This window comes from Puntigrus tetrazona, chromosome 21, assembly GCF_018831695.1.
Source record: "Puntigrus tetrazona isolate hp1 chromosome 21, ASM1883169v1, whole genome shotgun sequence".
NCBI classification, from domain to species: Eukaryota; Metazoa; Chordata; class Actinopteri; order Cypriniformes; family Cyprinidae; genus Puntigrus; species Puntigrus tetrazona.
Window position 1 is genome coordinate 6,938,260 of NC_056719.1, and position 13,429 is coordinate 6,951,688.

Consider the following 13,429-nt stretch of genomic DNA (forward strand, 5'->3'; position numbering starts at 1 on the left):
CTTTAGAGGTATGATTTGAGTGTGAGTGTGGCCCCCGGCCATGTGATTGCACAAGGAATGCAGTGTGAGTGTTTAAGCAGGGCTCGTTCAGTCCTGTCAAAAGCTTCTGAAATGCAGCTTTGATTTGGGACGTTCAGTTGCTTCATCGTTGCTTTTAAAACCGTATTCAGAAAAGGATATTTAAAAATAAAGAATAGGATAATGTGAATCAGAAATTTCATAAATAAATAATAATAATAATAAATATAATAATAATAATAATAAATAAAAAAGAATACTGCTATTTGCTGGGTAAATCTCTAACCGCATGTAAGCGGCACACCCTGCAGGCCTGTTCATCATCAGCTTAATTTGTTACACTGACAAACCTTGGTATAATCAGTAGACCAAAGCCCACATAATGTCATCATTCCCCAAGTCACTCCCTTTTCCTCTAACTGTTAGTCATCAGGCGAAACGGATATAATGGAATTTGTTTACCTTAATCGTGATTGAAAAACAATACAAACTGTCCGAATTGCCCAACAATTAACATAAAATGACACATAGTAATATGGCAATATTGCTGAATATTACTATACATAAACTAGAGGTGTATGGCATGAATACATTGAAATGTAAAACACTTTACAGGATCAATTAACATTTATCTCATATGAAAAAACAGTGAACAACAGCATTTAACAGTTGGATTTCTACATATGTATTTTGTACAAATTACTAATGTATTGAATGAACATAAATTAATTTATGAACTTGTGAAATAAATACAAACTTGGATTATTAAATGCTGTAAAAGTTTTAATTGTCAATTCATGATACATTTAGACTTTGTGAATGTTAAGCTTGAAAGTTTAAGGCTCATTTAATCTGTTGTTTGTCTCTAAATATAGCACTTTGTACAGAAATACTGGCTTTTCTTTGTCAGATTTCAGTAATATACAGTTCTCATGCAATTACAGGTTCAATAATCTGTTAAAGAAAATGGTAGTCGAGTTAAGCCTGTAAACATGCATCCATTCTAGCACCAAGATGATACTCAAATTTCATACTTCTGCAAGTTAGTCAGTCTTCAATAAGTTATCAGTCAATATGTCCTGTGCCAACCAATTCCTAACTTTGGCTGCGTATGTCAGGTTAGAATTGAATATGAAATGGTATTAAAAAAAAATTGCTGTCTGGATTTGGTTATATTGTAGACTCTTCTATGAGGAGTTTAACTTTAAGAGATTTGATTTTATTCATCGAATCATTCGTCTCAACACTGTCGTCAATTGTGTTGTTTAACGTGCTTTTGCGGACAGCGTAAGACTTCCGTTTAATAGAGTTCTGAATTGTCTCAGAGGTGAAGTAATAGATCACTGGGTCAAAGCAACAGTTGGTTACAGCGATGCAAAATGCAATTGGATAAATTGTCCTGACCACTGACTCCGCAGTGCAGTTTGTAATAACCTGACTGCGAACCAGCGTGTAGAACACCAGATTGACATTGAACGGAATGAAGCAAAAACAGAAAATGAGCAAGTGCACCACAATCATACGTAATATCTTAGCCTTGTTCAGCTGCCCACCACGACTGATGGTCTCTGGGTGTCGTAAGGTCTGTAGGACCTTCATGGAGCAGGTAAAGTTGATCATCAACGGAATCAGGAAGCCCACAGTTTCAATAAACACCACAACTTTTGATACCTTGGACTTCCACTGGGAATTTGAGTAGTTTTCGAAACAGTACGTTTTGTTGTTCGTATATGAAGTGGTGTCCATTACTAAACTTGCAGTTAGGCCTCCCGACAGCAGAACCACCCAGATCACACAGCAGGCGATTCTAGCATTGCGCTTGGTCCTCAGCGTTCTTGACGCGAAGGGATGAACGATCGCCAAGAAGCGGTCCACGCTGATGCATGTGAGGAAGAGGATGCTGCCGTACATGTTGGTGTAAAACAAGGCCACTGAGATTTTGCAGAGAGCATTACCAAAAGGCCACTGTCGGTTAATAAAGTAGAATGTCCTGAAAGGCAAGCTGAAAACGAAGCAGGTGTCTGAGACCACAAGGTTCAGCATGTATGTTGTGGTCTCGTTGCATATTTTCAGTTTGCAAAGAAAGATATACATGGCCACCATGTTGAAGAGCAGCCCAAGAATAAAGACAATACTGAACACGGAGCTGTATAACACATATTTAAAGTCATCTTTGGTACAGTTTGTGTTTGAATTGTTCTCTGTCATTGTCGTCGATTAGAGTTTGACTTCAAAGTAATCAGTCAGTGCTTTTAAAGGTCAGAACCAGAACATGAAATTCATTGAAACTCCATGTAAAAGTATACAAATCCAGTGTGTATACATTTCGCAAAGCTGCCAGAAGAAGCTTCTTACCATTTGTGTTGCGTAATCCTACTGTCAGAGTGCAAAAAGCTCTTGCAAGCATATGCATGAGCAAACCACGTCAATTTGATTTCTTTTCCTCTCAAGACATAATGGATGCTTTTTTGCATGGTTTAATAGGTAGTCGCCCTTGTTTACCGGCACAGGAAGATGGTTGTTTGTTCTTATCCACAGTACCAAATAGTTTAGAAGATTGTTCACCTCAGTCTTGAGCCTTTCATGAATGGAGGATCCATACTCAGTTGATGATGATCTTCACAACGAAGAGTGATGTGAAATTTCCACCAAACAGTCTGATTTCATTTCAGTTTCATGTTCCTTTAAATTGGCTTCCCCTCGGTGCGTGACTTGAGGCGTGATCATCTTTGTCTCGTCAAGATTTTAGTCATAGCCTGTCACTTTGTTGTAGCCATTTGAGGCTTTTAAAGCCCAACCTACTGTTCAGCCTCTGGTTTTCACAGTGAGTTTTTCTTCATGTGGACAAGTGGAAATAGACGAGAGGGTGGGGCTGGAGTTAAAGCACCTCCTCTTTATCTGTTACACTCTCATGCACGTACCAGACATGAGAATGAGTTGTCTGTCGAGTTCACACAGGTTTGAATGCTTCTTTTAGAATCGTGCTTGACTATTATAGGCAGGCATTACTTCTGTAATGTTAAAGAGAAACTTTTATCTCCTCCCAATTTAAATTGTTTGTTTGCTTCATTACATAATTAGATATTCATTGCATAATTGGATGATATATAGTAGAGACTATATCTTAAGATTGGTGCCACCTAAACCATGTATCATTGGTCATTACTTAAGGAAAAAGGCTTGAGGAAAGCACAATAGTATGTAATAAGTATTTGTGATTCTCGAATGCTAGAATAAGCAGTTTTTGAGACAAGTTTGACTTTTCTATTTAAAAATCAAAGGTGAATCCCACTGTTTAATTTAGTTTTAGAAAAGCATATGTTATAGTCACACAGTATATTTTGATTGTTCAGACCTTTGCTAGAAAGTGGGTTGTTGTTTTTATTTTGATTTGTTCCTTGGTTATCTTTTTGATTAGTGTGTGTGTGTGTGTGTGTGTGTGTGTGTGTGTGTGTGTGTTGTATGCAAGAGCACATTGCTCACTGATTCCTAGGCACTTATAAAGAGGGCTTGCCAGTCCAAAGTTCACACTTTAACTCTGTGTGACATCATAGCGTAACACATTATGCAAACCCATACAGCTTGTGAATTAAGGGGCGTCAAGTTCATTTTACTTTTTGTCCAACTGGTTATTTGAATGAAATTTATTAAATGAAAAAAAAAAAAAGATCCAGTCTTTACCCTTTTCCTCTTCAAATTTTGTAAAAATGTGAACACCAGGAAAATAATTTTTCTATTTTTTCTTTTCTTTATTTTCATTATAATTACTTAAAAAAATGTGTGTGTGTGTATATATATATATATATATATATATATATATATGTATATATATATATATATATATATATATATATGTATATATATGTATATATATGTATGTATATATATATGTATATATATATATATATATATATATGTATATATATGTATATATATGTATATATATATATATATATATATATATATATATATATGTATATGTATATATGTATATATATATATATATGTATATGTATATATATATATATATATATATGTGTATATATATATATATGTGTGTGTGTGTGTGTGTGTAAATCACATAGTATTCAAGTTAAAATCAATCATGCAACTCGCTATTTTGTGCAGGACTCTCCTCTCTTTGACCTCCTCAAACAGTCTCGTGAGGAAGGACCTGGTGAACAAGCAGAGCCCCCCGCTACTCTAAACCAGCCCCTGCATCACAACCACACCGCTGCTGACCTGTAAGTCATGATTCGTCAGACCTAGAGCTGTGCAATTCTGAACCGCACAACATCCTGTTCAATAGGATATGACGTCATATGATACAGAATCAACTCTTGTACTACTTACCTTTTTAATGCTAGAAATAACTGAAATTAAGGAAATCAATTATTTTGATATCAGTTTCAAATTCAGTTATTCATGCCTCCTCTCTAACATTCTCTCATGCTCAAACATGAGGACCTGAAAGTATTCAGCCTTTGACACAAAGTACCTCAGCACAATAGGTTTAGCATTAATCTTAATTTAAAAAGCGCTTTAAATGTTCATAGTTTACTTATTGATTTTTACTTTATAATTGACACTTTTTGGGCCATTTTTAAGCGGGATTATATTTAATTCTGTTATTAAATTCCGTTTAATTCTGGACTGTAGTTCATTTTGATAATAAAAATGCTTTTTGGAATTATTTTGACTTATTTAGTTTACTTGTAGAGATAGTTGTTGAAATAGCTATGAAAAGCTTTAGTCATGGTTTAGTGTTTTGCTGTACTTTAAGATTAATGTTTTAGGGTGACCTTTTGCGTGAGAAAAAAGTAGTGTGATTTCCTTTGATTACAAAACAGAGAACCAAAACCAGAACCAGTCTGGGTTTTTTTCTTTTCTTTTTTCAAGCTTTTTCAGTTAAGCTCTCTGCTATGCTCTGTGTGTGTAGTGTGTGTGAGTGTGTGTGAGTGTGTGTGTGTGTGTGTGTGAGTGTGTGTGTGAGTGTGAGTGTGAGTGTGAGTGTGAGTGTGTGTGTGTGTGTGTGTGTGTGTGTGTGTGTGTGTGTGTGTGTGTGTGAGTGTGTTCTCTAAAACATGGTCAACCACTTGCACACAGTCGGCCTCATACGCTAGTTTTGTTGCAGTGGTGGAAACAGTTGACATTTGAGTTCATGCAAAATCACGTTGCATTAATATTTTCTCACTGTGCAGAGTTTCTGTGGTTTTAAAATCCCCTTTGAAACAAAGTTATTGCATGAGCAAACAAATATCTTCCCCTCCAGTGAGTTAACTCCTAAAAACTGCTGTGACTGGATCATTGAGCTTAGTTAAATCAGTCTGGGGAGTCGTGGACTGCGGAGGAACCACTGGAAAGGCTACGGATGGCAATTTCTATTGAGGGGGAAATTTGTCAAAATGTGAATGTGATGTGTTTGACCTTCTTACGTTCCTCAGATATCTGTCTCCTGTGCGGCCGAGCCATCATCCCCCAGCGACAGAGGCAGAGCCCCCCACACCAGGCACAAGAGCACTCCGCTCAAACTCTCTGAGCCTCTTCTACAAAAAATGTAGGTTAAAAGCAAAGCATGTAAATGACATGTAAAGCTGTTTTTGTTAGTTTATAATTTATTGTGTTGGATTTTTCTCCTAAAATAAATGTTTATATGTTATACAGCGGGTGAAAAATAAGTATTGAACGTCACCATGTTTCTCATCAAATATATTTCTAAAGGTGCTGTTGACACAAAATGTTCACCAGATGTCGATACCAACCCAAGTAATCCATACATACAAAGCAAACAAGACAAACTGAGTGTAATGAAATGGAATGGCACAGGAAAAGTGAATTAAAGCGTATTGAGCTACTGAAATGTATTTAATACAGTTTGTACAGAAGCCTTTTATTAATGACAGCCTCAAGACACCTCCTGTAGTCCCGTACACTCAAATCTTGAAGGATCTGTGGGATTCAAGTCAGGCGACTGGCTGGGCCATTCTAGCAGCTTTATTTTCCTTTTCTGAAACTAATTGAGAATTTCCTTGGCTGTGTTTGGGATCATTGCGGATATGTCCTCTTTATCTCCATCCTGTTACTGTAGTTGTTGGGACTATACCAGCTGGTATTATCTTCCCACTGACTAGGGGCAGGTTTTCTTTCTATTTACTGATAGATTTCAGCTGGGGTCTTTGTTTTTCCATGCCTTTTTGAACCTCCCTTTCTTCATGTGTTCCCCTGTGTCATTCCAATTTATTACAAATAACATAATTTCTTAAATTATTAGGTTTTTTTTTTTTTTTGTATGTATGTATGAATTACTAGGGTTGTTGGCTGAGTGAAAGCGTCAGCAGCACTTTTAGAAATACTCTTACCAATCCTTGTTTTTTTTTTTTTTTTAATGCTCATCAAGGCTGTTTATTTGATAAAATAATATTTTTACAATTTCTAATCTTCATTGTTCTAATATTATTTTTATGTACTTTAAAATAAAATTTATATCTGTGACATGGCATTGAATTTTCATAAGCCGTTTATTCTAGTGTCACACAATCTTTCAGAAATCATTCTAATACACTGATTTATTTGTTGAAGAAAAAAATTACATTTACTGACCCCAAATTTTTCAATAGTAGTGTAAATTGAAGCATAACATTTCTTTTGTAGAAAAAACTTCTTTTTGCTATTTTATAAATGAAAGAATCCTAAAGAATCAAATATACAGTCTTGATGAGCATAAGAAACCTCTTATTAAAAAAAAAAAAAAAAACATTACAAATTTTACTGATTACAAACTTTTGAACTATATTGTATATATACTTATTACCAGGGAAATAAATCCTTAATTGTTTCTGTTTTTCAGTGTACAGGATGACATACCTGCAACTGAAAACACTGTTCTCACACCTGCTGACCTCACACCCAGAACTGGAGCCAATAATATGGACCTTGCTTCAGCACACCCTCCAGAAGCAGTATGAATTAATGCGTGACAGACACCTGGATCAGGTACTACCAGCTCTTTTTTTTTCATGAATGCTGTAATATCCTGCATTTGCGTTCTGTTAGCAAATGCATGTTAAACACAATATTTGAAACCATCAACTGCTTGTTTTATTTACAGTTGATTATGTCAGCTATGTATGCCATATGCAAGGTGAAAAATGTGGACTTGCGCTTCAAAACGATAGTTACCGCTTACAAAGAGATGCCTAATACTAATCAAGAGGTGAGAGTCAACCTGTCTTTTAAATGATTGGATTCTGATGATGCATTAAAGAACGAATCTAAAGTGAAACACTCTAAACTCTTTATTTTTTCCTAGATGTGTCAGACATTTAGCGTGTGCTTATCAGAGAGGGGCAATGCGACTCCATCATTGTCTTCTACAATCTGGTCTTCATGCAGAAGCTGAAGACTAACATTCTTCAGTATTCCTCTCCTCGGGTGAGATACTCGCTTTTACTTTCATCGAAGCAAACTTTACTTGCATCATACTGCCCCTAGTGGCATCAAGTGATGTTTAAATGAAATAAAAATTCAGTACAACTTTTGGTTGACTTGAGGGTGTTTTCATTTGTCTCGTAGCCTCCTCCTCTGTCTCCCATTCCCGCATCCCCTGCAGCCCCTACAAGAACTCTCCTCTGCGGGTGCCTGGCAGCAACTGCGTCTATGTCTCCCCTTTGAAAAGCAGCGTATGTCCCCAGTGGTCATGACACCACGGAGCAGGTCTGTGTGCAATCAGGAGCTTGTCTATCACTTTTGGACTCAAAATATTTACACTTTTAAATCCTGAATAGTCTATCGACAAGAATTCTTTTTGCTATATTATTGGCGTGGTGGTCAGTGAGATTGACTACTTTTAGCGATTAATTACATACAAAATAAAAGTTGTTGTTTATGTAACATATGTTGGGGCACTATGTATATTTATTATGCATATATAAATACAAACACATGCATGTGTGAGTCAAAAACAAAGCGGGTTTAACCATAACAACAAGAAGTGTAATATTGCTGTAAGTTGTTGTTGTTTTCCACCTAAATTTAAAATTTTTTCTCTTTTTAATTGCAATTTTGTTTTTCTGAGGCAAAATTAAATATTATACAGTTTTTACACATGTATATAAAAAAATACAACTTTTTAGGTTGATAGACAAACACACACACACACACACACACACACACACACACATATATATATATATATATATATATATATATATATATATATATATATATATATATATATATATATATATATATATATATTATATATATATATTCATTGACAAGCTTTCACTTGATTGTGAATTTGTGTGAGTTTTTATACTAATCATGCTGTATCTTTTTTTTTATGTAGTGTCCTGGACAGAATTCTTATATCTATTGGCGAATCCTTTGGGGTTAGTGATAAAAGCACTTATTAAATGTTCAGTCTATTTCAAATGTATTTAGACTTTGTTAAAAATCTCTTTTCTCATCTCAACAGTCTGCAGACAAATTTCAGAAGATTAATGAGATGGTAGAGCAGCACCGATTGGTCCCCTCAAGAGGAGTCTGGATGGAGGCTCCGCCCCAAGCCCCTGAAGAGTTGCAGCTTTGACATGGATGGACAAGATGAAGCTGATGGAAGGTGAGATTATTTATGTTCTGGGGTTTTTTTTTATTTATCTCTCTTATTTTGAGTCAGTGAATCATCAAGAATGTTTCTTCATTTTTAGCAAAGCAGTAGTGAGTCAACACTGATCCAGAAGCTGGCTGAGATGAGTAGTAAGTTTCCTGCAGTCTTCATGCGTGTCTGTTGTCTAAATTGTGAGCTGGATTTCCCAGAACCACAAGACACTCAACCCATCACACTTCCTCCTGCCTATTTTTTTTTTTTTGGCAGTTTTTCATTATGAGTCAGTCAGTCTGAATAATTTAAAAATAATCAGATAAACTAAATATTTGTGAAGCAACACATACTTCAGCTTGCTTGATTATTTTATTGTTTATGTGGAGAAAATATTGTTTGTAAGGGAATTATAAAGTCTTGGATCAGTGAAATAACAACCTTACATCATGTAAAACATGTTGAGCCACATTAAAATGAAGCTATACATACCTGCGATAAGCAATAATCACTTTATAACAAGATCCTCATATTGGTCTTGTTTTGGATGCATTCTTCTCTGCACTTTTTGCATTACTTAAGCGCTTTTGCTGCACTATTAAATTTAAAGCAAAAACAGTTGTGCATTTTGGTTTTATTAACGGTTAACGGCCAGGACTGGAGCAATTGTATCTAATATATATCTTATATATCCTGCAAGAAAAAAAAAAAGATGTGACAGGATTGGCGCTGGTGTAATGTGTGCAGATAATTCAGCTTTGCCATCACGGGAATAAATTAGAATTTACTATTTTAAATTTAAAGTTATTTTAAATTAGATGATATTTCACAATATTTATTTTTACTATATTATTTATTATTAATAGATGTTATATTTCTGTGCAGTTTTTCTTTCCTTTTCCAGAGTTTTCCTTTTTATAATTAAGAATGCTAAATATTCTGAATAGAATATATTTTCTAATAGAAACCTTGCACAATACTGTAATCAGTCAGTGTAGAATCATTCAGTGCCACGTTAGGCCTATCACTTAAGCGGTTTTCTTGTCTTTTTAGGCTCGTGGCGTGCTTCGTATGCAGGAACCAAGCTGAAGGAGAGTCCGTTAAAGAGCATCAGAGCCCTAAATAAATACAGTTTTTAATGCCTGAAGAAAACCACTCCGCCATTGAAAGAAACGCTGACTTGCCTGAGTGTTATATGTTACTACATTTTGGGCGACTCCACATGTTTTAATATTTAAGTGGTGCACTGCATTTCCTGAGATAGCATAGGTGCTTTACCTGTGCTATTTAATTTTAGGTTTAAGTGTGTGAGGGCCCATGAAGGGGTTTTATACTTTTAGTAGTTTATGTTGAGGAAGTAACGTGGCGCATACCTCTTAAAGGGACAGTTCACCCAAAATGAAAACGATATCATTTACTCACCCCCCCAAGCTGCTGCTCCTCCTCGGCTGAACACCAGGGACGATATTTTGAAGAATGTTTGCAACCAAAGTTAATAGACTTCTGTAGTGCGGGCGGAAAATACAATGGAAGTCAATCAGGTTTATGAACTGTTAGGTAACTAAAAATTGGAACAAATTGAGGGTGAAACGATGACCCAAATTTTTATTTTTGGTTGAACTTTTCTTTGATAATTGATCTACTAACGTATACAATCTGGCTGATTTAGTGTGTCTTGATAATTTATTGTTTTGTTTAGTTTTTTTAAATTTTCATTCATTTTAAAGCTGCCTACTTTTCCTCATTGCTGTACAGGAAATTGAGATTTACGCCACAGTGTTTCCTTGAATCAAGTATTTGAACCCTGCTGGTGACTTCTCTCATTTCTTTTGAGGACCCCTTATAGAAGTAAATGGAATTAATTTTGAAACTGTTCTAAATTGGTTGCAGTTCAAGCATTGCTGGGGTTTTAGGATGTGATTGTTGTGTACGTGGGAAGTGCGTGTTTGTCAACACAGACCATTGTCTGTTTGACTTTTTCATATTCTTCCTGGACGCATTGTTGTTTTTACTGTTGGATTTTTAAGAGCTTTTGCTGTTGGATTTGTAGAGCTTTTGTTACTAATATTCAAAACAATTATATTTATACCTCAAATGTTCATTTTGAAAAATTATGTAATGCCTCAAATGTTTAACAACTGTTTGTTAAAGAACGATAAAATGTGTCCTGTTTTGATTTAAAGAAGACAGTGGCACATTTGCCATACCTCTTGTAACCACAAGCTGAGACCGTAGCCATAGCGCATGGTGCTAAAATGATAAATCACACCTGTTTTTTCTTTTGTATTTGTAGATACACTTCCTACCGGAATGCTGTTTGTCAAGAAATGACATGCTCGCAAATGTCTTTCTCACAATAGTAGCGTTTAAACTTCAGAGATTGATCTCGCATCGTCTTACATTTTTTTTGAGGGTTGTTTTGAAAGATCATTTTTACTTTGAAATCATTTCTGCATCCCATATTCCCAAAGTTTGCAAAAAGCGTTGATTTCTTAAGTGAGGTTAATCTTCTGAGCGATGACTGGAACATGTCTGTGCATGAAGGCAGGAGATGAAATTTAATATGTTCCTCAAATTCCTCGCATCATTTAGGGTTACTAACGTGCTGCTATACGTCATAGCATGAAGCGCTCACAAAAGGCTCTGCTTTGTCAGCAGTGGGATTCTTTTAAAGGTTATCAGTACATCTTTATCAAGTGCTTGTGCTTATGGAATTTAACAGTTACTCTGGAACCAAACTTTCACATTACATTAGGAAGCGAATAAGGGGGCTGTAAAATGCACATTTGCATATATAGTTGTAGTTTAAAGCTGGCATGCACAGTTCAGAGTAAACTGCGTTTGTTTTGCATCTGAATGGCTTCTGTCAATTGCCTAATGATAAGCATTGGACATTGGACTTTTACAGTACCTGCTGTATATAAAGACATCATTTAAAAGTTTCATCTGTAGCAGTTGAAAGAGCTGCTTTACTGAACAATGCAGGTATAAGGAAGGCTGCTGTTCTTATAGAAAGAAATGAATCAGACCTTTTTATACAGATTAAAGTGATGGGGAGGCCGGTCTTGGGACATCCTCCTTCTACTTTGTTTTCTACTTCATACCTCCTCTAGTAGCTGACAATTCTGTGCTGGTTTGGCTAGTGACAAACTGTTAGCGTTTTAGACGACCTGCTTTCACCTCTCACTCTGCAGAAAAGGTAAGAGAGTTTAGCTTTACAGTTTGCTGTAATCACGTGCACCTTGTTTTAAATCAATCGCTGCAATTGTTCAAAACCATTCATCTGTGTGTTAACATGATATGCGAGCACTACTGTGGAGTGAAGTTTAGAAAATAATTTTATATTTCTTTTTAATAAGATTCTACTAAATGGAACTGTGAAGGATATAGTTCACAAGGCTAGAAAAACCTGTTTCAGGATGAAGCTTATAAAAGTAAAATGCAAATGATACATTCAGTAAAAATACAAAGCATGTACAATCTTAATAAAGATTGCTAGCAGGAAAAAAAACATTTTGAGTTTCTGAACCTTTATTGAACTATTTGACTTGATGTCAGCTTGGCAGTCTGTCTGCCTAATATCTTCCCTAACGCTTTATTTGATTGATCCACAACATACACAATGTACTGACTGTGAGAAACTTATTCTAATCCTAACAGTACTCTCAGGTTAACATTAGTAGAATCTGTAAGTGGATTGTTTTGCTTTAGTGTACATTTTTAAAGAACATTTTCCACTCTAAAAAACCTATCAATAAAATAAAAAGGTTCTTCATGGAAACCTCATGATGGCAAAAAAAAAAAAAAAAGTATTTAGTAACATTCTAAGGTTAAGGAAATTTCAACTAAAACTTGCTTATTCGAAACAAAGGATATTCCTAAAATGCAATAAAGTTAGTTGGATCTAGAAGAACATTAGGTTTAAGGTTTAGAACATCATAAGGTTTTTGTTTGTTTTTTTAAATCACTGACACTTTGTAATCACTCTCAGGGAAAGGACATGAATGCATCTTTTCAAGAGCTCTCCTGTTTGAGCTCCAACAGCACTGATGTCTTCAAGCGCCAAGTGTATCCTGCAGCATACATTCTCATTTTTGTCCTGGGAGTCGCGGTCCTCTTTATCGTCTACGTCTTCTTCAGCCAATGGAGGACCCAGAAGAGCTTCACTCAGTCAGCTTGCTAATGGTGAACCTGTTGGTATCAGACCTGATGCTGGTGTCCTCTCTCTGCCCTGAAGTCTCATATTATATGATGAACTCTCACTGGATCTTTGGTCACATCACCTGTAAAGTAATCTCATATGTGTATTATTTGAATATGTACAGCTCTGTGTATTTCCTAGTGGCCCACTGAATATCTTGCGTTACCTGGCTGCAGATGCGGCCGTGCCTGTACATACGCATACAGGCGCACTCGTCGCAGGTATAAATCTGTGCTCTCATTTGGCTCTTCATGAGGTTTAGCCTGCAGTCGCTGTTGTTCGCAGAGAAAAAACCCAAAGCAGATGTTTGGAGCTGGCGGAGAAGACAGCGTGGATCAATTGCTCCTCATCAACAAGCGTTCACGTTTCCGGTGGGCCGTGTTTCCATTGGTGGTTGTCATTTTCTGCTCGGTCTTGCTTACAGAAAAGAACCTTCTGAGGCCTAGTCCTGCGCTCGGTAGGACCAGACCTTGCAGGAAGAAGGCTTGCGCTCTGGTCATCATCAGCCTTGGGATCTTTCTGGTGTACTTTTTGCCTTATCACATAGGTGCGGACAGTCTTCTTATACGACGAAGCACGTCCAGGCGAGTTTATACAAAGACTCGTGTGGC

At 36.2% G+C, this 13,429-nt stretch overlaps 1 protein-coding gene and 1 pseudogene across 1 annotated transcript; one reads left to right on the forward strand and one right to left on the reverse strand.

Annotated features, from left to right (window-relative positions):
• The window catches only part of LOC122326098, a 28,245-nt pseudogene that overhangs the window by 13,479 nt on the left and 1,337 nt on the right, over positions 1-13,429 (forward strand).
• On the reverse strand, positions 789-2,479 carry LOC122326103 (lysophosphatidic acid receptor 6-like). Its single transcript, XM_043220792.1, has one exon. The coding sequence runs from the start codon at positions 2,224-2,226 to the stop codon at positions 1,189-1,191; it is 1,038 nt and encodes a 345-aa protein (XP_043076727.1). The 5' UTR covers positions 2,227-2,479; the 3' UTR covers positions 789-1,188.